The following is a 23,124-nucleotide window of genomic DNA, read 5'->3' on the forward strand; positions in this document are numbered from 1 at the left end:
GAATAAATATTAAGGGACAATTTTCAATTTATTCGACATCTACACTTGAATAACTCATAGGCATCTTGAACTGCATATGCCAAATCTGAACTCATTATCTTTTCTCCAAACCTGGCTCTCCTCCAGTCTTCTCTATCTCAGCCAATAGACAGCCCCATTCCGGCTCAAGCCAGAAGACTAATGTCATTGCTGATATTTCTCTGCTGTCAATTCTCCCTCCAAAATACATCTCAAATTCATCTAATCCTCTCCATTCCCTCTCCCAGTCCCCACTGTCAGCAACCTCCTAACTTGTCTCCCAGTGTCCTCCTTGCCCTCTTCTGATCATTCTCCACATTACAACCAGAATGATTTTCTAAAAAGAAAAAAAAATCTGAGCATGTCACTCTTCTGCTTAAACCCCTCAAAAGCTGCGCGTGGCACTTAGGATAAAGACCGAGAACCTTCCAAAGGCCCTGTGTGATCTGGGCCCTGCTTCCTCTTGCACTGCTTGCTTTCTGCTCTCTAAGCAGCAGCCAAGCTTGGCCTCCTGTGGCTCCTCGTCCATGCCAGGCTCCTTCCTGACCGCCCGTGCTGTCCCCTCTGCTTCCACCTCCCTCTTCAACTGGGCGATGCCTGCTCGCCCCTTACACTCAGCTTAAACACCATGGCGGGAGGGAAAATCTCCCAGGTTTGACACTCGGCCTTCATAGCATCCTTTGCTACTTTTGTTTGCAACCTTTACTTTTCATAGCACTTATTGCAGTGAGCATTTCAGTGATTATTTGTTTACTTACCTTTCACCCCCTTAGGTGATAAGCTCCTTGGGTCTGGTGACTGGGTACTCGGGATGGTTCATTTTATGTGTCAACTTGACTGGGCCACGGGGTGCTCAGATATTTGGTTTAAACATTATTCTGGGTGTGTCTGTGAGGGCGTTTTTGGGTGAGATTAACATCTGAATCAGTAGACTGAGTAAAGCCGACTGCCCTCCCCAATGTGGGTGGGCCTCATCCAATCCGTTGAAGGCCTGAATAGAATAAAAAGCTGAATGAGAAGGAATTCACTCTCTCCGCCTGGCTGCATTCAGCTAGGACGTCAGTCTTCTGCTTTCAGTCTCAGACTCAGACTGGAATTTCCACCACCAGCTCTCCTGGTTCTCAGGCCTTTGGATTCGGGCTAGACCTTACCCTCCTGGCTCACTGGGTCTCCAGCAGCTTGCGGACTGCAGATCGTGGACTTCTCAGCCTCCATAATCATGTGAGCCAATTCCTTACAGTAAATCTCTTTATCTATATCTATAGATATATCTCCTACTGGTTCTGTTTCTCTGGAGACCCCAGACTAAGACGGTACCACTTGTACTCCATTGCATCCCCAGCATTTAGTAAAGTGTCTGCCCTTTACTGCTCACCGTGGCCCACAGTCCACAAAGAGCTATCACTACAGAATCTCTGTCCCCAGTCCCGCTGAACCAGCATCTGCAATTTAACAAGCTCCCCAGGGAATTCTTATGCACAATCCAGGTTCCAAAGCAGTGGTCTAATGCGTATTAATCACAGTAGCGGGAGTAATAGTTAATAACATTTACTGAGTCTTGATCACGCTCCAGGCGTTTTCTAGGCACCTGACCTATATTAACTCGTCTACCTCTCACAGCAACCCTATGAGATCAACCCTATTCCATCTTCATTTTTTCAGATGAGGAAACCAAGGCACAGGAAGATTAAATAATCTGTCAAGGTCCACAGCTAGGAATAGGAGAAGAAAGTAAAGAAGAAAAAAAGGCCTCCAGCACCTAGCTCAGTAAAAGAAGCTTGGGAGGTGCTTAGCAATATTTTAATGACCGCTGTGTGAACCCAGACAGAACGGTTCCCGAGCCCCAGCTCTTAGCCACTCAGCGTATGATGAATATGTGTCATGCACCCCGGGGAATTCCTACAGCACCTGGTGCACGGCAGACCATCCACGTTTGATGAATGAATGGTTGTGTGGTGTAGTCAGTTGTGGGCAGGGCTCTCTGGAGTCCAGGTGCAGGAGTTTGGTAAAAAGAGTAGCGGAATAGGAAGTAAGTGATCTGGAACTAAGACTGTCAGCCCCAAAGTGACAAGAAAGACCCTGAGGTTGGAGACTATGCCTGTGTGTGCTCAAGGCCTCTCTATGCCTGAAAGGAAAATGAGGTGATACTAACAGTAATAACCTGTCGCTGGTTCTTGTCTCCATCAATTCCCACCGGCTATAAGGTCACCGTAAAGTACCCCGTGTCTTCCTGAGAATTCCAGGGTGCAGAAGGCACTAACAATGCTGCTCTGCCAGACACCACCACTCTCTGCTTCTTCTCATGAGGCATCTCAGTCCCTCAGGACAGCTGCTGCGACTGCACTGCTGGGTCCCCCAGGCCGCATGGCCTCCTGCTGCAGCTGATGTGCTAAAAGACTCACTCTGCCGAAGCTGCACCTGGTCTGCTGCCAGGAGAATGCCCTGGCCACCTTGTGCTGGAGTCCCCTGGGGGAGGACCCACGCGGGACTGCACGAGCACCAGCACCTGTGGGGAGTCAGTCAAACAGGCCCCTCTTCTCCACGGGGCTCAGACATGCATCTGACCGGGCCTAGGCCACAGGACACAGCCACAGTCTGTACTCAGAATCAATGTTGATCTAGCTGGCTATGCCCGGCCCCACTCCCCTCTTAGTAAGATCCATCCCCAAGGGGCCCCTCAGGCCCTACCAAACAGGTTTCTGTAAAAAACCCACAAACTTGCCAAGAAGTCCCAGGTGTTTCTGAACATCAGCTTAAACTCAAGATGGGACTTTCTCCCAAAACTGCTTTTCTCCCTTTTAATCCGGCATATAATACTGAACTTTCATTAAAAAAAAAATAGACTGCAACCTCTTTAAGGGTGTGTGTGAGTATTCAAAGTGTGACCATTGTCTCATTCTGCTCTAAATTCTATGATTTTCTGGATAGTAACTACCACTTATTCCTACTGACTAGGTGCCTGGTGCTTCAACCATAAAACTTAGGAGAAAGTGCCATTTCTCCATTTTAAAGATGAGGAAACGGAAGATCACAGAGGTTGCACAGCTCTCCGAAAGCCTCACATTTCCCAAGAAGCAAAACCGACTCACACCCAAGCCTGGCTCTCTCAAGTACATTTGAGATTTTCATCCTTTTGGGCCATGGATTCTATGGATATTATGGGAGTGAGACGGCACTCCTTAGACGAAAAGGAGGCGAAAACCTGGCGCTGATTTAGGGACCAGGGCGGATCAGTCTGAGCTTCTTTCGCTTCCTCCTCGTTCCCGGGCCCCCACCGGGTATCCTGGACCCCAGCTGGGCCTTGAACTCGGCTGCGCGCTCCGAATCTAGAGTGCGAGGGTTGTGCGTCTGAGCGTGGGCCACGCCCACCCCTGGCCCTTGGCCCCGCCCCTAGGCCCTGAACACTGCCCACCCCAGCCCAGGTCAGTCCCCGCCCGCCCACAGCCGCCATTTCCGGTGCAACCCTGGGCGCGTCAGGTCAGTGCAGCGGGGTGGTCCGGGGTCTGCCCTGGGACCTGGTCCTGATCTGGCCGTCAGAGCTCAGCAGAGGACGCTGGGCTGGGCCCCAGCAGACAGGACGGTATCGGCTGCGGGCTGCGGGCTGGTCCCTCCCTGGCGGGCAAGGGGGCCGGTGGACGCTCAGGAGTGGTTGCCGGGCAACGGTGCCATCAGCCCCGCCCCTCTGCGCCGGGCGGGGAGGGGCGTCGTGGCGAGCGTGTCGGCGGGCTCCCGCTCTGGTCCTGGCCGGCTGCAGGCTGCTGTTCAGTGAGCCTCGGAGCGCCGGACGCCTTGGGCGTCACTCGGCCTTGGCCTCTTGTCCTGTCGTGGGCTCCCTGCCCGGGCAGTGCGCGCCCTTAGACCCCTGTTCTGGGAGCAGAGGGGTTGGCGCCTGCCCTGGAAGTTCTGCGCCTGCCCTCTGCCCGTGTAAGTTTGGGCGAGTTAACTCACTTCACTAGGCCTCCGTTGCGGGGAGTGTAGAATGCTAGAGCTGGGAAGAACCCTAGTGGTCTTTTATTTAAGCCACATAACCCCACCCCGTTTTATAGATAAGGGTGCCTCGCATTTACTACTCATTGCGTGGTGCCTGGCCCTTTAAATTAATCCCCAGAATAGCCCTCCTGGTTTCTACTACTTTTCCATAGAATGAATGAGGACTCTGAGGCTCAGAGAGGTTGTGACTTCAGCCGGGGTCACACAGCTTGTAATTGGTGGCACCCCAGAGAGATCAAATAACTCACAGCTTGTTCGCGGCAGATGTCAAATTCCCAGTGATAGGTGCATTTCACGACTACAGTGCTACTAAACCTAGCTGTAAATCAGAATCAGCTGGAGGGTATTTAAAACTGCGTTTCTGGCTACTATCTCAGGCTTAACGACTGAGAAGCTCTGGCACTAAGACTGAGGACCCTGTATATTTTACAAGTTTCCGGATGATTTTTATGGTCTGTGGATGAACTTTTGGGAACCACTGGGTACACCCTGAGGGCTTTTCACTTAAAAACAGCTGAGAGGTAGTAAATCTAAAGGACCTGGAGAGGAGAAGAGACGCAGATGCAGCTGCCGTCAAGTTCTCATCCCTTCCGGCAATTTGTAGCTTCTCTCCAGTCCTCAGAAACAAGCCAGAAGCTTATATTTTAAACAAGTATGGACATTTAGATGTAAATTGTCCCGTTTCTTGTTATCTGTTGCACAGCCAGCTCCCAGCTTCTGTCTGGGACAGCCTGTCATGATCAAAGTCAGGCGCTAGCATCCTCTTCCATCCCTGGTGGCCTGTCGGCTGCTCTCCTCCTGGGCTCCTTCACGCTGGGTCCCTGAATCACAACGGTTGATGTCGGCTTCGGAGGAACATTTTGCAGAGCAGCTTCCCCAGTGGAGGGAGGGCTGGCAGCTTTCCGGAAGTATCACCACAAATAATGAGTGTCCCTTGGCCTCACCAGCACTTGGAGTGAGATAGATCACCCTGCTGCTTTTCATGACATTTGTAAACACAAATCCATCTTACAAATAATCACTTGGCTCTTAGTTTTAGAAGGGTAATCAGCCTGACAAATTCTGTTTAGTGCTTTATTATTATTAATTTTCATCATTTATGCTGCCTCCCTCAGGGGTTCTGTTTCACAATGGCTGACAATCAAGAGAAAGACTTGCAGAAATTTCTTAAAAATGTGGATGAAATCAGTAAGTACCAGTAAATCATAAACAAATTAAATTCTTAAATTAAATTTAAATTTTTAGAGAGGTGGAGTGACTAAAGAGAAAGCATTATTCCAAGTTAACTCCTGGGTTGCCTGACAGATTTATGACTCAAGAAAAAATGTAATCGAAATTAAACAGAAAGGGTATTGAGAGTCAAGTAATATTAGAGCCTGGGGGTAGTATTGTCTGGCTGTTAATGGCTATCAGAGAACTGCTAACATTCTGATTGGAATTCAGTCTGACAGCTCTCTTCCATATTTTGTCCCCTTCCGTGTAGAATCAGGTCAAAAGGAGCTGCAATTTCCCCATCGCCAGTCAGCCTAGCTGTTCGCTTCAAGGGGATCACTCAGGAGCCCCTGATCAGTCTGGGATCCCTCTTGTTTTAGGGCAGAGCCATTTCTGGTTTTGAGCTGCAAAACCAAACGACTTTCCCTCCGGCTCCATAGATTCTATGGGTGGCTCCTGGTTGTCATACCCGTGTCTCTCATCCTCTGGGCAAGAAGACTCCTTCCCCAGCTCAGACAGGTGGGCTCTCAGAGGACATTCTCTGATCCCACAGATCACATTCAGGAGATTCCAGAGCAGTCAGTTCCTGATCACACTTCAGGGACCTTGTTCGGGGATGGAAACAAGCCAACCAAACATCAAACAAACCTTACATACCAGTTAGAAATATGTTGAAACTGCTGCTTCCAGAAGACTGAGGGGTCCAAAGAATAGAACAGTTTTAAAATAGTTTAGGTAGGGGCAGGCCCGGTGGTGCAGCGGTTAAGTTTGCACGTACTGCTTCGGCGGCCCGGGGTTTGCCGGTTCGGATCCCAGGTGCAGACCTATGTACTGCTTGTCAAGCCATGCTGTGGCAGGCGTCCCACATATAAAGTGGAGGAAGATGGGCATGGATGTTAGCTCAGGGCCAGTCTTCCTCAGCAAAAAGAGGAGGATTGGCAGCAGATGTTAGCTCAGGGCTAATCTTCCTCAAAAAGAAAAATCGTTTTGGTAACTTCATAAATGATATATCCATAATGTGTTCTTTGTGCTCATCATGGGCCTCTCCTCTGCTCATCCCTAAATGCTATTCCCTGGAGTTCTGGACTTGGTCCACTGCTTGCTTTTCCCTTCAGGTGATATAGTCCAAGCACATGATTTTCACAACTATTTGCTGATGATCCCCACAGCTCAGTTGCCACCCAGCCTTCTTTTCTGAGCCTCAGCCTCTGTGCCAACATCACATCCACTGTATCCCACAAACACTGCAAACTTCATGTGTCCAAAATGGCGTTGATCATCTTTTCCCCCTCTGTCCTCCTCCTCTCAAATAAAACCCACTTCTCCTACCTTCCTCTTCAGTCTAGTCTCAGTTGGTAGCACCACCATCCAGAAATTTACAGGTCACATGGGACTCTTCCCATCTCTCAGCCCTACATTCAATCAGCCATCCACTTTGGCTTATTTCTCCGGCTCTGTCCTCTCCAACCCTGCCTTTGTTCTGGTTCTCTTACCCAGACTTTTTCAACAACCCCCTGATTGTTTTTCCTGCCTCCAGGCTTACACTCCCCACAGAGTAATGTATCTAAAATGCAAATCTGACCCAGACACTTCTCTGCTTGGATTCTCTCCGCAGTCACAATAAATTTCAAGCTCTCATCAGGACTTAAGTCCTCCCGTGACCTTGTCCTTACCTCTTGCCTCTCCCTAACTCACACTTGAGCAGCAACACACTGCTTCCAGTTGCCCACACATACCCCGGTGGTTCATCTCTGCGTGTTGCCCTTGTCATTCCCTCCGCCTCCCCATCTTTCTTTACCTGGCTAACTTTCATTCATACTCAGAGTTCATTCAGGTGTCATTTATACCAGTGCTGTCCAACAGAATGTTCTGTGATGATGGAGATGTTCTATAATCTATAGTGTCCACTTTGGTATGCAATAGCCACATGTGGCTGTGGAGCATTTGAAACGTAGCTAGTACCACTGAGGAACTGAATTTCTAATTTTATTTCATTTATAATTAATTTAAATTTCTATAGCCACATGCGTATAGAGTCTATACATTCATTTTTTGAGCTCTTGTTACGTTTTGAGTATTGCTAGGCACTGGAGAGTACAGTAACAATAAACAAGAGTTACCTTCCTTCATGATATCTACAGTCCAGTGGGCAAAACAGATACTAAACCAGCAATTTCCAGTGTGATGTATGATACAAAGAGAGACTTGCAAAATGCCAGAGGCTCTAACTCAGGTTAGGAAGTTGTATTAGTCTCTTTGGGATGCTGCAACGAAGTACCACACACTGGGTGGCTTAGGCAACAGAAATTTATTTTCTCATAGTTCTGGAGGCCAGACGTCCCAAGATCAAGATGTCTCCAGCCCTCTCTCCTTGGCTTGCAGACAGCCTTCTCACTGTGTCCTCACGTAGTCTTCTTTGTGTGTGAGTAGTCCTGGTGTCTCTTCCTCTTCTTATAAGGACACAAGTGCGGTTGGTTTAGTGCCCTACTCTAATGACCTCATTGAACCTTAATTACCCCTTCGAGGGCCCCTTCTTCAAATACAGTCACATTGGGGGTTAGGGCTTCAGTGTATAACTCGGGGAGGGAGCATAATTCAGTCCATAACAGGAGTCAACTAAGGCTTCCCTGAAGAATGAGATTTAAACAGAAGTCTGAAGCTGGAATAGGAGCTGGCCCTCGGGGAAGGGGCAGGGGAGTTTTCTAAGTGGGAAGAGGGAGGTAGGAAAGCTGGGAGTTAAGAGAGAGTGTGGTGCTTTTGAGAACTGAAAGAATAAAAAGTTCCATATGGTTGGAGAGAAGAGATCAATGAGCGAAGGGTCCCATCTGAGTCCAGAAAGGCCAGAACTGGGAGACTTTGGAAGGTATGATTATGAATTTGTGTTTACCCAGAGAGCAATGGGAATCGTGTGGAGGGTTTACTCAGAGCAGGGACATGATGAGGTCTATACCTTAGAAAGTCTGTCCATGGGGTGGATGTAGACTGGAGGGGAGGAGAGGCCAGTTAGGAGGGGCTCACAGTGCTCCAGGGAGAGAGGCTGGCTGGGTTTAGAGTTGTAGCAGTAGGAATGGACACAAGTAGACAGACTCGAGATATATTTAGCAGTTTTCCTTGGCAAGACTTAGCATTTGATGGCTGTGAAGGCAGAGGGAGAGCAAAGACTCAAGAATGAGTCCTGAAGGTTTTAGGTCAAAGGACAGGTTGGGCCGTCTGCTGAGAGAAGGGGCATTTGAAGGAAGAACAGTTTTTGGGGGAAGAAGATGAGCAGGTCAGGTTTGGTGAGTAAGACATCCCAGTGAAGATGTCCAGAAGGAAGTTGGCTTTGTGAATCTGAGCCTAGGAGAGAGACTATAGCTGGGGATGTCAGTTTAGGAGGAGCTGGCGTATAGATGGTGTTTGGAGCCATGAGAGAGAACAGGAATGCCTGGAAAAGGGGTATAGAAAAGAGATGATGGCTCAGGCAGAGCCCTGAGGATCACAAAATTTAAGAGGTACGTAGGTAGGAAAGGGAGAGCAGGAGCAAGCAAAGGAGACCAAAAAGCAATGGGCAAGAGAAAAATGGGGAGAATTTTGTGTTCTAGAAGCAGAGGGAAAAGATTATTTCATAGAGAAGGAAGTGGTCAGCATTGTGGGTTGTTTCGGAGAGCTGGATCCAACCAAGCTTCACTAAGTGTAGCGACATGGCGATCATTTGTAACTTTGGTGGGAGCTGTACTGGAGCAAGAGAAACCAAATTTTAGTGAGTTGAAGAGTAAGTGGGGCCTACCACTTCCAGCAATATTACTGATGATAGAATCTAAAAACTCTCCCCCTGCAAACATCTAGAAAGGCTGGGTAAAACATCATAGACGTCAAACTTTCAATTTTGTTAAGTATGTTTGCTAAAATGATAGAGGTTACCATTATAAGAATAGAAATAAAGTGTAAGATCTAAACTTGTAGAAAGTAAAAAGGGAATAAAGAAGCTCCATGAATCCAATGAAGACAGGAAAGGAAGGAGAGAAACACAGGAGTGAAAGGCATGAAACATGGTAGAGATTAGTGCAAATACTATATCAGTAACCATAATAAAATAAACTAGTCTCCAGTTAAAACAGATTATCAGATAGCTTTTTAAAAATCCAGTTATTGTGCTATATAAAACAGACACTCCTAAACTTAAGGACTCAGGAAAGTCAAAACTTTACAAATGGAAAAGTATTCACAAGGCAAATACTGTCCAAAGAAAGGAGATGTTAAATATTAGCATCAGACACAATAGACTTTAAAGCAGAGGCTATAATTTAAAAGGAAAAATTCACCAGGAAGATACAAAAATTCTAAATTTGCAACCTTCTGATAAATAGCTTTAAAATCTATACAGCACAAATAAAAAGAAAATCTAAGAGCAAAACTTGGCAAAATTATAAGGAAGAAAGGACAAATCCACAGAATAATGGGAGATTAAAATACTGAGCAGCCAAAGAACAATAGAATTTTAGAAGATTTAAGCAACACAAGTAATAAGCTTTGTTATTGGATAAATAGCCCTCTATCCATCAATTTCCCTTTTCAAAAACCATGGAGCGTTCACAAAAAGTGTGAACTTGGCCACAAAGCAACATATACTGAAGAATCTGTATCATATGGACCATATTCTCTGACCATGAATCAACGGAGTTAGAAATCAATTAGAAAAAGATAAGCAACCTTTTCCTCTCCTCCACCTCTGTATTAGATGTGGGTCAAACGTAAAATTTAAATAACTAAGTCACACATGAGTCAAAGATAAAACATACTTTGGTTTATCAAATATCAAATGTCTAGAATTGAATGGTATCTGAACTTATGGGATGTGATAATAATTGAAATGTATACCATAAATGATTGTGTAGAAATAAAGACACACATAATTAATGAGGAAATTATCCACCTCAGAAAGTTTGAAAAAGAACAAAGAATAAACCTAAAGAAAGGAAATAATAAAGGCAACAAATTAATGAAATGGAAAAAAATAAAATGAAAAGATGGACAAAGCTAAAAGCTGGTTCTAAGAAATGAGTAATTAAATAGACAAATCTCTGGAAAACCGTAAGTCCATACTGATATAAATTAAGAAGTATGTAAAAGTTTGATGAGGAATGGGATTTTTACTTAGTCTCAAAGTATCTCCCCACAGAATATATGTTGGTTACAAAGGAAAAAATGGTAACTTTACAGTAGAGAAGCCTGGCCAATATCACATTAATTTAGTGATCAAGGTGAACATTATTAATAATGAGACAATAGAAATCGTGAGCCACCAATAGAGAGAGTAGAACAATGAGAAGGGCTCAGCATCACTTCTGTGATATTCCTGCCAAAGATGCAAATCCTCAGTCTAATCTCGAGGAAAGATCTGACAACCCCACACTGGGGACTTTGTACAAAATAGCTGGCCCATATTAAAGTGTCAAGACCAAGGACATTAAGGAAAGACTGAGGGACTGTTCCAGCCTACAGGAGACTAAAGGGACAGGGCAACTAATAGCAGTCTCATGATTCTGAATGGATCTGTTTATTGTAAAGGAGTTTTTAGGACAAGAGATGAAATTTGAATGGGAACTGAGGATGAGTAATGTATCAGTATGAACTTGCTGGTTTAGATGGTAGTGTTGTAGTTATAGAGGAAAACAAGAATGTCCTTATTTGGAGGAAATGCCCACTAAAGTATTTGGGGGTGTTAGCAACTTACCCTCAAATGATTCAGAGGGGAGAAAAAGGCGCTTGTACTGTACTTTCAACTTTTTGTGTTTGAAATTGTTTTAAAAAACAAAAAAGCACTAGAGCCATATAGTTTTACAGCCAAGTCCCTCCAAATAGTCAAAAAACAGATAATTCTGATCTTACACTAATTTTTCCAAAGAATAGAAAACAGAGAATACTCTCCAATCATTATATGAAGCTAGACACCTTTGACAGCAAAAGGAAAAATGTGTATACTAGAAGAAAGTACACAGCAATATTATTTATGAATATAGTTAAAGAGTCTTAAATACAACGTTAGAAAACCAAATCTAATGATGAAATAAAACATAGTTTATTATGATCAAGTTGATTTGTCTGAAGAATGGCTTAACACTAGAAAATTTACTAATATGATATTTTATTTTAACATTTTAAAAGAGCAAAGCCAGGAGCTGGCTCAGTGGCACAGTGGTTAAGTTCGCACTCTCTGCTTTGGTGGTCCAGGATTCATGGGTTTGGATCCCAGGCATGGACCTACACACTGCTCATCAAGCCTTGCTGTGGTGGTGTCCCACATACAAAAAAAGATAGAGGAAGATTGGCAACAGATGTTAGCTCAGCAACAATCTTCCTCAAGCAAAAAGAGAAAAGCCATATGATCATCTTAACAGATACAAAAATTAAAAATAAAACATTTGATAGAATTCATAACCCACTTATGATAAAAATCCATACCTACCTGAGAATAGAAAGGAACTTACAGAATACTGACTGAAACTCCTTTGAAGACATCATACTAGTGGTAAAACAGAAGGATTCTTTTACAAGTCGGGAACAAGACAAAAATACTCACTATCATTGCCTTTATGTAATGTTTTACTGGATGTTCTGGACATAAGACAAGAAAAATGAATAAAAATTAGAAAAATTTGAGAGGATGAAACTATCATTATCCCTGAACAATGTGAGAGTCTACAGAGAAAAATTCAAGAAAATTTACAAATAAGTTATTAAAGTAAAAAAGGAAATTCAGGAAGATTGTTGGATACAAAATTAATATATAAAATTCAGCTGTATTCTTACATACTTCCTATATACTGGCAACAGTTAAAAGAGGTAATTTCAAGTTAGACTTCATTTATCAGGCCAAAATAAATCCAACAAAATATATACAAAATCTTTATGGAGAAAATTATAAGATTTAGTTGAAAGAGCTCCCAATGGTCAATGCTGGAAGAATTTGAGCAACAAAATAAACAACATAGTATTGGATCATAATCCAAAGTATAAAATAAATATCTACGAGTCCGTACCAATATTAATGATGACTAAATACATACATACATATACACAAAAGGCAAATCTCCCATACAGAAATCTGAATAGTTTATGTAGCTATTACCCCCTCTGGGAGGTAGAACATAACTCTTCACCCCTTAAATGTGAGATACGTTTAGTGACTTACTCCCCAAGAGTACAGTCTGCAAAGGGAGGGGGAAAGGTAACTTTGAGGTGGGAAAAGCTGACAAGCTCTACCTTAGATAGGTGATCAAGGTTAACATCACGATAGATCATGTTGACAGCATGTACCCCTGACATAATGTGCTATGGTCTTCTTTCCAAAATCCTGTTAACTCCAGTCTGTGAGAAAAACATCCGATAAACCTGAGTTGAAGGACATTCTACAAAAAATACCTGACCAGTACTCCTTAAGACTGTCAAGGTCATCAAAAACTGAGAAATTGTCACAGCCCAATGTGACAAGACTAAATGTAATCTGATATCCTGGATGAGATTCCAGAAAAGAAAAAGGACATTAGGGAGAAAGTAATGAAATAAGAATAAAATATGGAGTTTAGTTAATAAAAAAATTTCATTAAAAAATGTAAAAGATCTAAATAAATGGAGTCATATATTTTATCATGGATGAGAAGCCTCATTTGGTAAAGATGTCAGTTCTCAGATTATTTTATACATTCAGTATAAATCAGATCAAAATTCCAAAAGTGTTTTTCTTAGAATTCAACAAGCTTATTCCAGAATTCACAGAGAAAAGCAAAGAACCAATTATAATCAAGACAATTTTGAAGAAACATAAGAAGATGAGACAACTCTCCCTACCGGATGTTCAAGGTTTGTTATAAAGCTATAGGAACATGCATGGGAGTTTTGGTGCTGGAAAAGACGAGTAATCCAGCAGAATGGAATGCAGAGCCTGGAGCAGATTCACACACTTAACAGGGACAACAGGTCACATCAGTGGGGAAGTCAAGTGCTCTTCAATAAATGGTGCTTGTGCACTACACAAAAGTCCATTCCACGTGTGTTAAATACTGTGGTGAGAAAAGTGAAACTTTATAACTTTTAGGAAACAATGCAAGAGAATATATTTTTAACCATAAAATACACAAACAAGATAAATCATAAAGGAAAAGATTAGTATATTTAACAAATTAAAAAGAAAATATCTTCAATAACACATTCCATAAAAACAGATGAAAAAACAAACCATACCCAAGGAGAAGATGTTTGCAAATACACGCAACAGTTCAGAATACATAAAGAAATCATGACAAGAAAAAGACAAAGAATCCAATAGAAAATTGGCCAAGAATAGGAGCAGGCAGTTTGCAGAAGAGGAAATCCAAATGGCCTACAATCCAATAAAAGCATGCTCAATCCCAATCATATTCAGGAAAATGCAAATCAAAACATTAATGAGATACCATTCCCATCCATTATAGTGGCAACAATTTTAAAGGTTGATAATAGCGAGTGTTGACAAGGAGGTGGAGGAATGGGAACTCTTGAATACTGCTTGAGGAAGCAAAAATTAGGGCAGCCACATCCTGAAGAATTTGCACAAGGAAATATGTACACACATATTCTCTTATTTGCTCTAGCAAAAAATGAAAAAATACCTGAATGTTTGTCAATAAGAGGATGGATTAACTATGGGATATACAGTGACTGAAATGAATCAGTTGGAACTACATCTATCAAGGACAAATCTCTAAAGTATATTAAGAAAAAAAGTAGGTTGTAAAAGAATACATTTTATAAAACCATTTATTTAAGATGTTTAAATACATATACATACACAAATGCTCCAGTAGATTGCAAAAGTAGTCACAAATTCCCTGCTTCTCATCAAGAGTGGAGTCTGTTTCTCCATCCATCCGTTCTATCTGGGTTGGCCGTGTAACTTGCTTTGGCTGAAGGGATGTTTGCAAAGATGACACCAGCGGAGACTGAAAAGCGCATGTGCGTCAGGGCTTGCTCTCGTGCTGCAAGATGAGACACACTTTCCCGAGTTCTCCCGTTACCCAGCCAAAAGCCAGCCAACCTTCAGAAGTCACAGCCACTTATCTGACTGACAGCTGACCATAGACATGTGTATGAGCCCAGCTGAAACCAGAAGAACTGGCCAGCTAAGCCCAGGCTGAATTGCTGACCTAGAGAATTGTGAACTAAATAGATCGCAGTTGTTTTAAGCCACTGAGTTTTGGAGCAAAAGCTCCAAATGCAGCAAAAGCTAAATGATACAAATACTAAGCGTTAAACATACTGGAGAAGGATACATATTACCTTACAGATGGTGTGGAAACCAAAAATGTCTGTGATATTATTTTCTGTATGTTTTGAAATATTTGTCAACTAAAAAATGTGAAAGCGAATTTCCTTGAAGACTCAGTGGGAAATGAAGAAATAGGAACCAGAAAATGCCTTTAAGAAGTTTAGTTGTGAGGAGAGGTAGGGCATTGGAGAGATTTAAAGTGTATAAATAAGAATGAGAAGAAACTGGTAGAATGGGAGAGGTTGAAAGTATTGCAAAAATGGGATAATTAATTGTTAATGCAAGGTTATGATTGTGCAAAATGGGATGATGGTGTCCTGAGCATAGGGTGATTGATTAACTTCACATAGAGAGACATTTTTTTCTTATAGTAGTAGGAAGTAAAGATGGATGTAGATTTTTAGTTTTGATGGTGGATAGTTGAAGGAGTTCCTTTTTGATGGCATCTCTTTCCTCCCTACATTAATAAGCAAGGTCATCTTTTTGAGATGGTCAGGTTTAGATTGGAGACAATTTTGTAAAAGTCTTTGGGAGGATATTAGGATGACTTGCCTAGGATAACATAGTAGGATTGCTGAGCATCATTGACAGTCCAGCTGAGTTAGGACCATTTCCCCTGGGCATCCGTCTGTCTTTCTCTGTCAGTTTTCAGCGTCCCTAACAGAGGCCTGGAGAAGTGACGAGTTGGATTCATCTAGAGATGGAGTTTTGTCTGGTAGGTGGGGGTGTGAGGACAAGGGAATTAAGCATGTAGGTGGGATGGCAGCCAAGTGATGGCCTTATGATCGAAGCTGGTTGGGCAGGAAGGGAAGACAGGTAAGGGTAGAGTTAAAGGGCTGTAGTTTTGTGATCTCAGAGCTGCCTGTATTGACCTGTTTGTCTCTCGCACAAAACTAAGTTCTTCAAATATAAGGATCCTTTTTGCTCATCGTTGTTGTCTATAGCATTCAGCATAATATCTAACTCATGATAAGCTCTGCATAAATTGTGGAATTAAATAAATGGCTTAAAACTCTGTTCATTGAAGGCCATAGTTAAATTTTTCTGCAGCCTTTTCCAGGCAAAGCAAACCTTATTCTTAATTTTTTTCTCGTTGGTTCTAATTGCTCTAATTTTTGCTTTCTATTCAGAATCTTCTTTAAGAAATGGGGAGATAGTCAAAGAATACAAACTTCCAATTATAAGGTTAATAAGTTCTGGGGATGTAACGTACAGCATGGTGACTATAGTTAACAATTCTGTGTTACATACTTGAAATTTGCTAAGAGAGTAAATCTTAAATGTTCTCACATACACACAAAATTGTAATTATATGAGGAGATGGATGTGTTAACTAACCTCATTGTGGGAATCATTTCGCGATATATACATGTATCAAATCATCACATCGTACACCTTAAACTTACACAATGTCATATGTCAATTATATCTCAATAAAGCTGGAAAAATAAAAGTCCCAGTGAACAGTCCTTCCTTTTTAAGATCTTGTTTGAATGATTCACATCTAATTTCTCCTCTAGCCAATTTAATCCAGGAGATGAATTCTGATGACCCAGCTGTACGAGAGAAAGCTGTTCTTGAGACAGAAAAGAGACTGCTGTTTACAGGGGAAGACGAAGAGGAGGACGAATGCAGGACCACCTTGAACAAGACCATGATCAGTCCTCCAAAAGCTCCTACCAAGGTTTCCTTTTTCTGTGTTGGAGTGGTATAAGTGCATACAGTGAGGAGGTCCTCATTGAAGCAGAGGGAGTAGTAGTTTAATCTCAAAATATCTGGTGAGGCTGAAATAGTCTTTTGTATTTTAGATTCGCTAGATTTATTTTGCACAAGGAAGTACAAATTCTATCTTTTGGTTGTTTTGGTCCTTCTGGGTCATCTTTAAACAACTCTTTGGGTTTGTTTTAATGAAAATCTGGCCTCTCCACCTTCTGAGCTTGTGGCCACATTTAAGCTATTACAATAATATATTCTACTAACACATATTTTCCACTCATACAGCACAGTTGGTATCCCTTGACCTACTCACCTTTATTTCTGCAGACTTAGCCCTGTAACAATTGTGCCCATGATTAAATGTCCTGATAAAGCAAGCCCCCTGCATTTTGAGCCCTTCAGAATTGATAGTGAAAGGAAATGACCCCCCTCCACAATTGTAATTGATCTGCATTCTTGGTTTGTATATGTGTAAATCCAAGAGCGGTTTTTGAAATTTGTTTCTTTGTTTTTATGATGACCTGTGCCCTGCAGAGTGCAGATGAAATAAACTCAGGTAAGGACAATAACTCGCTTTCCGAAGTGTATTAATTTATCTAGGATCAGTGTTTATTGATTGTAGCTTCCAGACGCTTCAATTATAGTCTTTAGGCTTAGAAACACCCCATGAACAAGAACCTACCCATCACCCAGTTCTGTTCCTGGTGGTCAGAAGGGATGGCACTCAGAGGTTTTTCTCTCTTTTCTCCTGGCCAATCTTTTGTAAACTGAACTGTTATTCTGTATCATCCAATTTACTCTCAGCTGCTCAAGGGATCCAGATAGTTTCTCTGTTGCTCGGCTCAGAAGCTCATTATGCTAAATGGAACAAAAAAGTCTGTCTTCAAAGAAAACCTCTTTTAAAAGGCGTAATTCATATTTGAAGCACAGACATAGCCATCGTATATAATAATACATCACACAGATTACCATTTTATGTCAAATTAAGAAAATGTCATTTTAGTTGCCTCAGAATCTCTGTGTGTGTGCCCGTGTGTGCACGTACCTTCATGTGTATGCATGAGAAGTGTGGCTCTAAAGCTCTAAGGTAGCTTTCTTCTGAATTTGAGCTAAAGAACTGATTATAGTATTTGGATTTTTCTTTTTAATATTTGAAATTACTCTGCTGTCAGAGGCCTTCTTGGCATCGATGGAGAAGGATGCAAAGGAACGTGCCAAGAGAAGAAGGGAAAACAAAGTCTTAGCAGATGGTAATTGTCAGCCTTCACTTTGCAAGAGCTGGGCTGATTTGTACTAGAAAGTGCACAGGAGTCTATGTGCTGATGTTTGAGGATATCAAGCTTCCCGTTTGTTACCAAGAGAGATTTTTAAAACGACGGTGGGTTCATGATGGGCCTGAGGCAGTGGGACCCAGCCAGGTAGGAGCCATTGGTGAGCTGTTCTCTGTTTCTGCTACAACAGACAGGGAGTCGGCCGTGCCCTCGGTCAGCCTCTATGGTCAAACCTCTTTCTCAAGCATGTAGATAGCTTTAGCATATCAGATTGAGCAGTACTAAATAATACAAGTAGGCAGGGATGGGAGTGAGGTACCCCTGGCTAGCCTGAGGCATAGTTGAAGAAGTGAAAAAAGAAAATGAAACAGGAAAACAAAAATGTGAGAAGGGAGAGGAGACGTAAACTAAAAGGACAGGGTTGTGTGTGTGGCGGGGGACATATAGGACAGAGGATGCTTTCAGCACCTGGTTTGTACTACCCGGTGGTATGTGTGCTGCAGATCTGAATGATTCCCTATTTGCTAGAAAGTCAGTTGTTTGGCCCACTCCATGAGACGCTGAATGTGTAGACTTAATCTTTGTGGCTTGGAGTGGCTCTGAGCCTTTAGGCAGAAACATTTACTTTTTCTGAGAAGCTACTTAGAAGACTTGGGTGGATTTGGAGAAAAAATAGCCGATCCTGAAATATCTGCAGAGAGAAACAAGTGACACGTTCCCTTTGGATCAATGGAAGCTATGACCTTTAGAGTTGGAAAATCAGGGGAATAAAGTCTGAAAGAATGTTCCAGTGTGTGGTGAGAGCTCACCTGTATGGCTTTTATTCTCATAGCCCTAAAAGAAAAGGGGAATGAAGCGTTTGTCAGAGGTGATTATGAAACAGCCATCCTGCTCTACAGTGAGGGTCTGGAGAAGCTGAAGGACATGAAGGTGCTGTACACCAACCGAGCCCAGGTCAGTGAGCCAAGACTGTGTCCTTGGGGTTTTCTCAGGAAACAGTAGCCACTAACCTTGTGAAATCAGAATAAGATGAAACTACATGGTACCAGTGGTGTGCTGGTAAATGTTTGACAACTGGCTCTGGTCGGGGTGTGGGGGAAGCTGATCCGTATGGAGCATTTGCCAATTCCATGGTGTAAGTGCTCTCACCATGGCCCAATTTCAAGCTACCAACTTGAAATCATTGAAGGGAGACTTAAGAAGAGCTACACACAGTCAGTTCTCTCCATAGTGTAAGTCAGCTCCAGAGCATCACTGACGGTAACTGGGCACTTTTCTCTGTGTATAAAGGAGAAAACTAGTGGAATGAAGTGACCCATGAGACCTGGGATTCTGCCACCACTGGATTTATCCAGCCTGCTTTTTGGATGGTAGTCTGAACTTCGTCAGGGTTACTCTCCTGTTAATTTCTTACTTCTTGTATCAATCTCTGTTTGATTAAGATTCTATGACTGGTAGATTGGATAGTTCATGGGCCTAGAAATTTTGAGTTTGTGAAATCCCTAATACCTCAGTTTTGTATCACAGACGAGCTTAGTTTCCTGGAACGCCAGGTAAAAACCATCACCCAGATGTTTATTATCTACTACTTAATGAAAGGACAAGGTTGATAGTTCTTCACTTGAAACAAAAATGTCACCTCTGACCTTTTCTTTGAAAAGTACTTGGGTTTGTGTGTGGTGGAGCTCTCTGTTGCTCAGGCCTGAAAAATTGGCAGATTGGCAGACGTGATTGATGGTCAGGATGTGTCAGCCGGACCTGTGTGAAATGAACTGGGTGCCCTGTCATTCACAAGAGGGTGAAGATGCAGCAGAGCTCTCATCAGCTCCAGTTTCTGTAACTTACAATTAAGAACGTCCCACTGTGGTACGTGGAGGACGAGTGTTGAATGGAAGGCACAGGACATTAGGAAGTCAAAAAGCCTGGGAAGTGACAGTGATTTAATGATAAATAAATCCCAGCACGGTGTAACCTCCTTAGTTCAGCAGTTTGGATCAGTCAGACTGAAGTTGAGGTGTCACTTACCTGACCCCAACTGTGGAGAAAAATTGTTATAAGGACGTGAATTGGTAAATAAAATGGACAGAGGTTGATTTAACAGTGTACATTTTATCACCCTAACAAGATTAGAAACTGTTTGAGGGCAAAATCTGCCATATACTTTTCCCCCTAATACTTTATTTATAACAGATGTTCAATAAATCCTTGTTGAGTTATATAACACTGGAGGCACATAAGTCCAATTAAGGGAATTAAGTTTCTGTTGACACTTCAAAAGAAACATTTGAATGAAAACAAATTTTTATTTATCACCAAATTTGGTCTGCAAAACATTTACCTACGGATGCTTGTTGCTCTGAAGTTATTTGAAAGCAGTAAAATTGAATTGCTTTTAAAATGTTATATAATTCAGACTTATGTCTAATTGAGACAATCTCTAACCTGATTCATTTAAATTAGATACATTTTTACTGTACTCAAGTTTAAGCAGCACTTTGATTAGTTCTGGAGAATCACGTTAAGAATGTGGATAAAAATAAGTAAATGCAATGAAAAGCTTTGGGGAAGCAATTCCCCCCAGCTTTCCCAAAGAGAAAGCTTATTCAGAGACAAATAAATGCAAAATGCATTGCCTGGTGTTACGAATCATTTGAACCATTGACTATTTTTAAAATGCCTCCCCTGTTTGCATGCAGTGTTAGAAAACACTTAATAAGGACCCTGTGAATTGAGTGTTGTTGCTTGCTAGAAGGAAAATCTACCCGTTCATGGCTTTGTTTTCTCCTGGAGCTAATGTTATGATCAATAGCTTGCTGGTGTAATTTAGGTAAATCAGGAGTTTAATTGCCGTTTGGGAAAGTAGTTCTTTTTAAAATGTGGAAAAGCAAAAGAGAACAGGGAAGTTAGAGGGTGTTGAATGCAAGCCTTAGGAAACAAAAAAGAAGAAAGAAAAAGTGAAAGGCTGTGTAGAGAAATTGTTAAACCCACCCATATAGACTTTTTCAGTCTGTGTGTCTCCTGAATAACAATGTCACGGAATCGTGGCTACGGTTTTCTAGAAGGATGCTAGTTTCTTTCTCACATCCTCTGACTTTCAAATGAAATCCCAAACCCTGAAGGAAAGGATGGTGCTTTATAGAACAGACAGCTCAAAGAGTCGTCAACTTCAATTAGTACAGAACCCAAGTTAATGAAAGCACTACATAACAGCTTCCTTTCTATCGATGCAAAGAGCTGCATGGCGGAAATTCATTAGCTGGCTACCGCCTGCTCCCCCTTCGCTTTGGTTGAATGCTTAGATTCCCCAGGAGTTATAACACTGACCCCATAATTGGCTTGACCATGTAAATATTTCGTCAGATTTATTGTTAAGAATGTCACAGTGCCCTGGGACAGTTTTGATCACAGACAAACCTACATGTAGTATTGACTCTATTATTGGTGACCATTGGGACGCTGGGAAAGCCACTTATCCTCCTGGTGCCTGGTTTTCCTTTCTTACAGTGGGACGATCACTGATGCTTTTTAGGGAACTTTCCAAAAGAAGAGTGCTTAAAGTCTACTTAATACAACTTGATAAGAAAGTATTGACCACCTATTGTGTCCAGTAATTAATATAACGGGTATAATAGCCATTGTACTTGCTGATGAACAGCCTTTCATTTGTTTATATGCCACTAGTTCTTTGAAAGTGTAAATGAGCTAAATTCAGTTTAGTTTCAATGGATCTCAGAATTCTGAGTCAATTCTTGATTTTCAAGATTTTCTTCAATTCTAGGGGATCCCAAAAGGGGGCATTTGGCACTGAGGGCTTTTGATGGTGGTCTGACTGCTAAATGTCAGCCCATTTCCTATATCTCTTCCTTCTTGCTGTGCTCATGAGGAAAGAAGCAGACTTTTTCTGTCTGTTTTTGGTAACAGCTTTATTGAGATATAATTGACATAAAATTCACCCAGTTGAAGTGTACAATTCAAAGATTTTTGGTATGTTCAACAGAGTTTTGCAACCGTGACTACAACCAATTTTCGGATATTTTCATTATCCCAAGAAGAAACCCCATACTTTTTAAGCAGTCACCCGCCCCCCCCCAGGCCTCCTGTCCTTCCCCACCCCCAGCTCTAGGCAACCACTAATCCACTTTCTGTCTCTATACCTTTGCCTATTCTGGCATTTCATATAAATCATATGATATTTTTTCCTTTTGTGTCTGGTTTATTTCACTTAACATAACGTTTTCAAGTTTCATCCATGTTGTAAGATGTATCAGTACTTCCTTCCTTTTTATTGCTGAATAATATACTGTTGTGTGGATATACTGCGCTTATCCATTCATCAGTTGATAGACATTTGAGTTGTTTCTACTTTCTGACTATTATGAATAATGCTGCTATGAACATTTGTGTACAATTTTGTGTGTGGACGTAAGTCAATCCCCTTGGGTACACACCCAGGAGAGGCATTACTGGATTATATGGTAACTCTAGGTTTAACCTTTGAAAGAACTGCCAGATGGTCTTCCAAAGTGGTTGCATCATTTTACATTCCCACCCACTGTGAATGAATATTTCAATTTTTCTCCATTCTTGTCCACACTTGTAATTATCTTTTTGAGTCCCTTTATCATTTGGTTTCCCTCTGGAACATTCACAGAGGGGTAGACTCTAGAAGCTAGCTTTTCCTTTGTAGATGTATTTAGCGTGCTGGGTATTTTTGTCTGCCCCTCCAGATCCTTCTCTGCCCTGCTCTGTGCCCTGGGGGACTGACCTCTGTGGACTGGCCCCTGGACTTCCTAGCTTTCTAGCTTCCATTTGGGTTCAGCCAGAGAGATCAGAAGGAAGGAGGAAAGTGAGATTGGGTGTTTATTCTCCCAGCTTTGGTTCTACTAAAGGCCTCAGCTCCTGTTAGGCAGCGCTTTTCTCAAAGCTGACCTTTCCTGTGCTGTTCATCGCTCCTCCCCTGCCCCTTCCGTTCTAGCAGTGGTGATAGCGGGCCACTGTTGCCCACCCTGAGGGCTGTAACATTCCTACCCTCACCTTTTAAATTGTCCCTTTATTACACTCTCCTTGGTTATGATCTGAGCCTGAGTGTGCCATCTGTTTCCTGCTGGGACCCTGCCTGATACAGGGAGGGAGCAGTGACTTCTCATTACCATTCTACTGTTTGACTGCTCTTTCTGTGTTGACTAAAGACAGCTTGCTGCAGAGCTGTGTGTGAACATTGGCTATTTGTGTCATTACAGGCTTATATAAAACTTGGGGACTACCAGAAGGCACTAGTGGATTGTGACTGGGCTCTGAAGGTAAGAAGATATTTCCTTTTCCACGTCATGGAGTTGGGCTTGCTTGGGCCACATGATGTAGTCCTGAAGTGAGCAGAGGGTTGCTGCCAGTATATCACGGTGGGAAAGGGTGATTTCTCATCTGCAAAGTGGGATAGAAGAGAATTGCTGTGAGGGTTATGATAATGCACGTAAAGTACCTAGCTCATAGTAAGTCCTCCAGAGAAGGCGCTGTTAATAGTGGTTTTTCAAGGTTTATATTGCAATGGCTCATCCTTTACTATTGTGTTATCAGAGGCTTTGCTTTATGTGACCGTGGCAATGCCTCCTTCTCTTTCTAGAGCCAACCATGGGA

General features: G+C 42.4%; 1 protein-coding gene across 17 annotated transcripts in view; it reads left to right on the forward strand.

Annotated features, from left to right (window-relative positions):
* Positions 1-3,391: 3,391 nt before the first annotated feature.
* Positions 3,392-23,124, forward strand: part of TTC12 (tetratricopeptide repeat domain 12) — a 50,036-nt gene continuing 30,303 nt past the window's right edge. For 4 of the 17 annotated variants that reach the window (XM_070272786.1, XM_070272790.1, XM_070272797.1 and 1 more), the window contains exons 1-7: positions 3,451-3,942; positions 5,124-5,196; positions 16,024-16,187; positions 16,754-16,775; positions 17,392-17,469; positions 18,323-18,444; positions 22,731-22,790. In XM_070272786.1, the coding sequence (XP_070128887.1) occupies positions 5,139-5,196; positions 16,024-16,187; positions 16,754-16,775; positions 17,392-17,469; positions 18,323-18,444; positions 22,731-22,790 (504 nt within the window). In that variant the 5' untranslated portion in view covers positions 3,451-3,942; positions 5,124-5,138. Of the gene's footprint in view, positions 3,943-5,123; positions 5,197-7,542; positions 7,643-15,154; positions 15,219-16,023; positions 16,188-16,753; positions 16,776-17,391; positions 17,470-18,322; positions 18,445-22,730; positions 22,791-23,124 lie in introns of those variants that run through there. The other 13 variants (XM_070272789.1, XM_023644831.2, XM_023644829.2 and 10 more) reach the window with 10 other exon arrangements.

The sequence above is a fragment of the Equus caballus genome, chromosome 7, assembly GCF_041296265.1.
Source record: "Equus caballus isolate H_3958 breed thoroughbred chromosome 7, TB-T2T, whole genome shotgun sequence".
Classification (NCBI taxonomy): domain Eukaryota; kingdom Metazoa; phylum Chordata; class Mammalia; order Perissodactyla; family Equidae; genus Equus; species Equus caballus.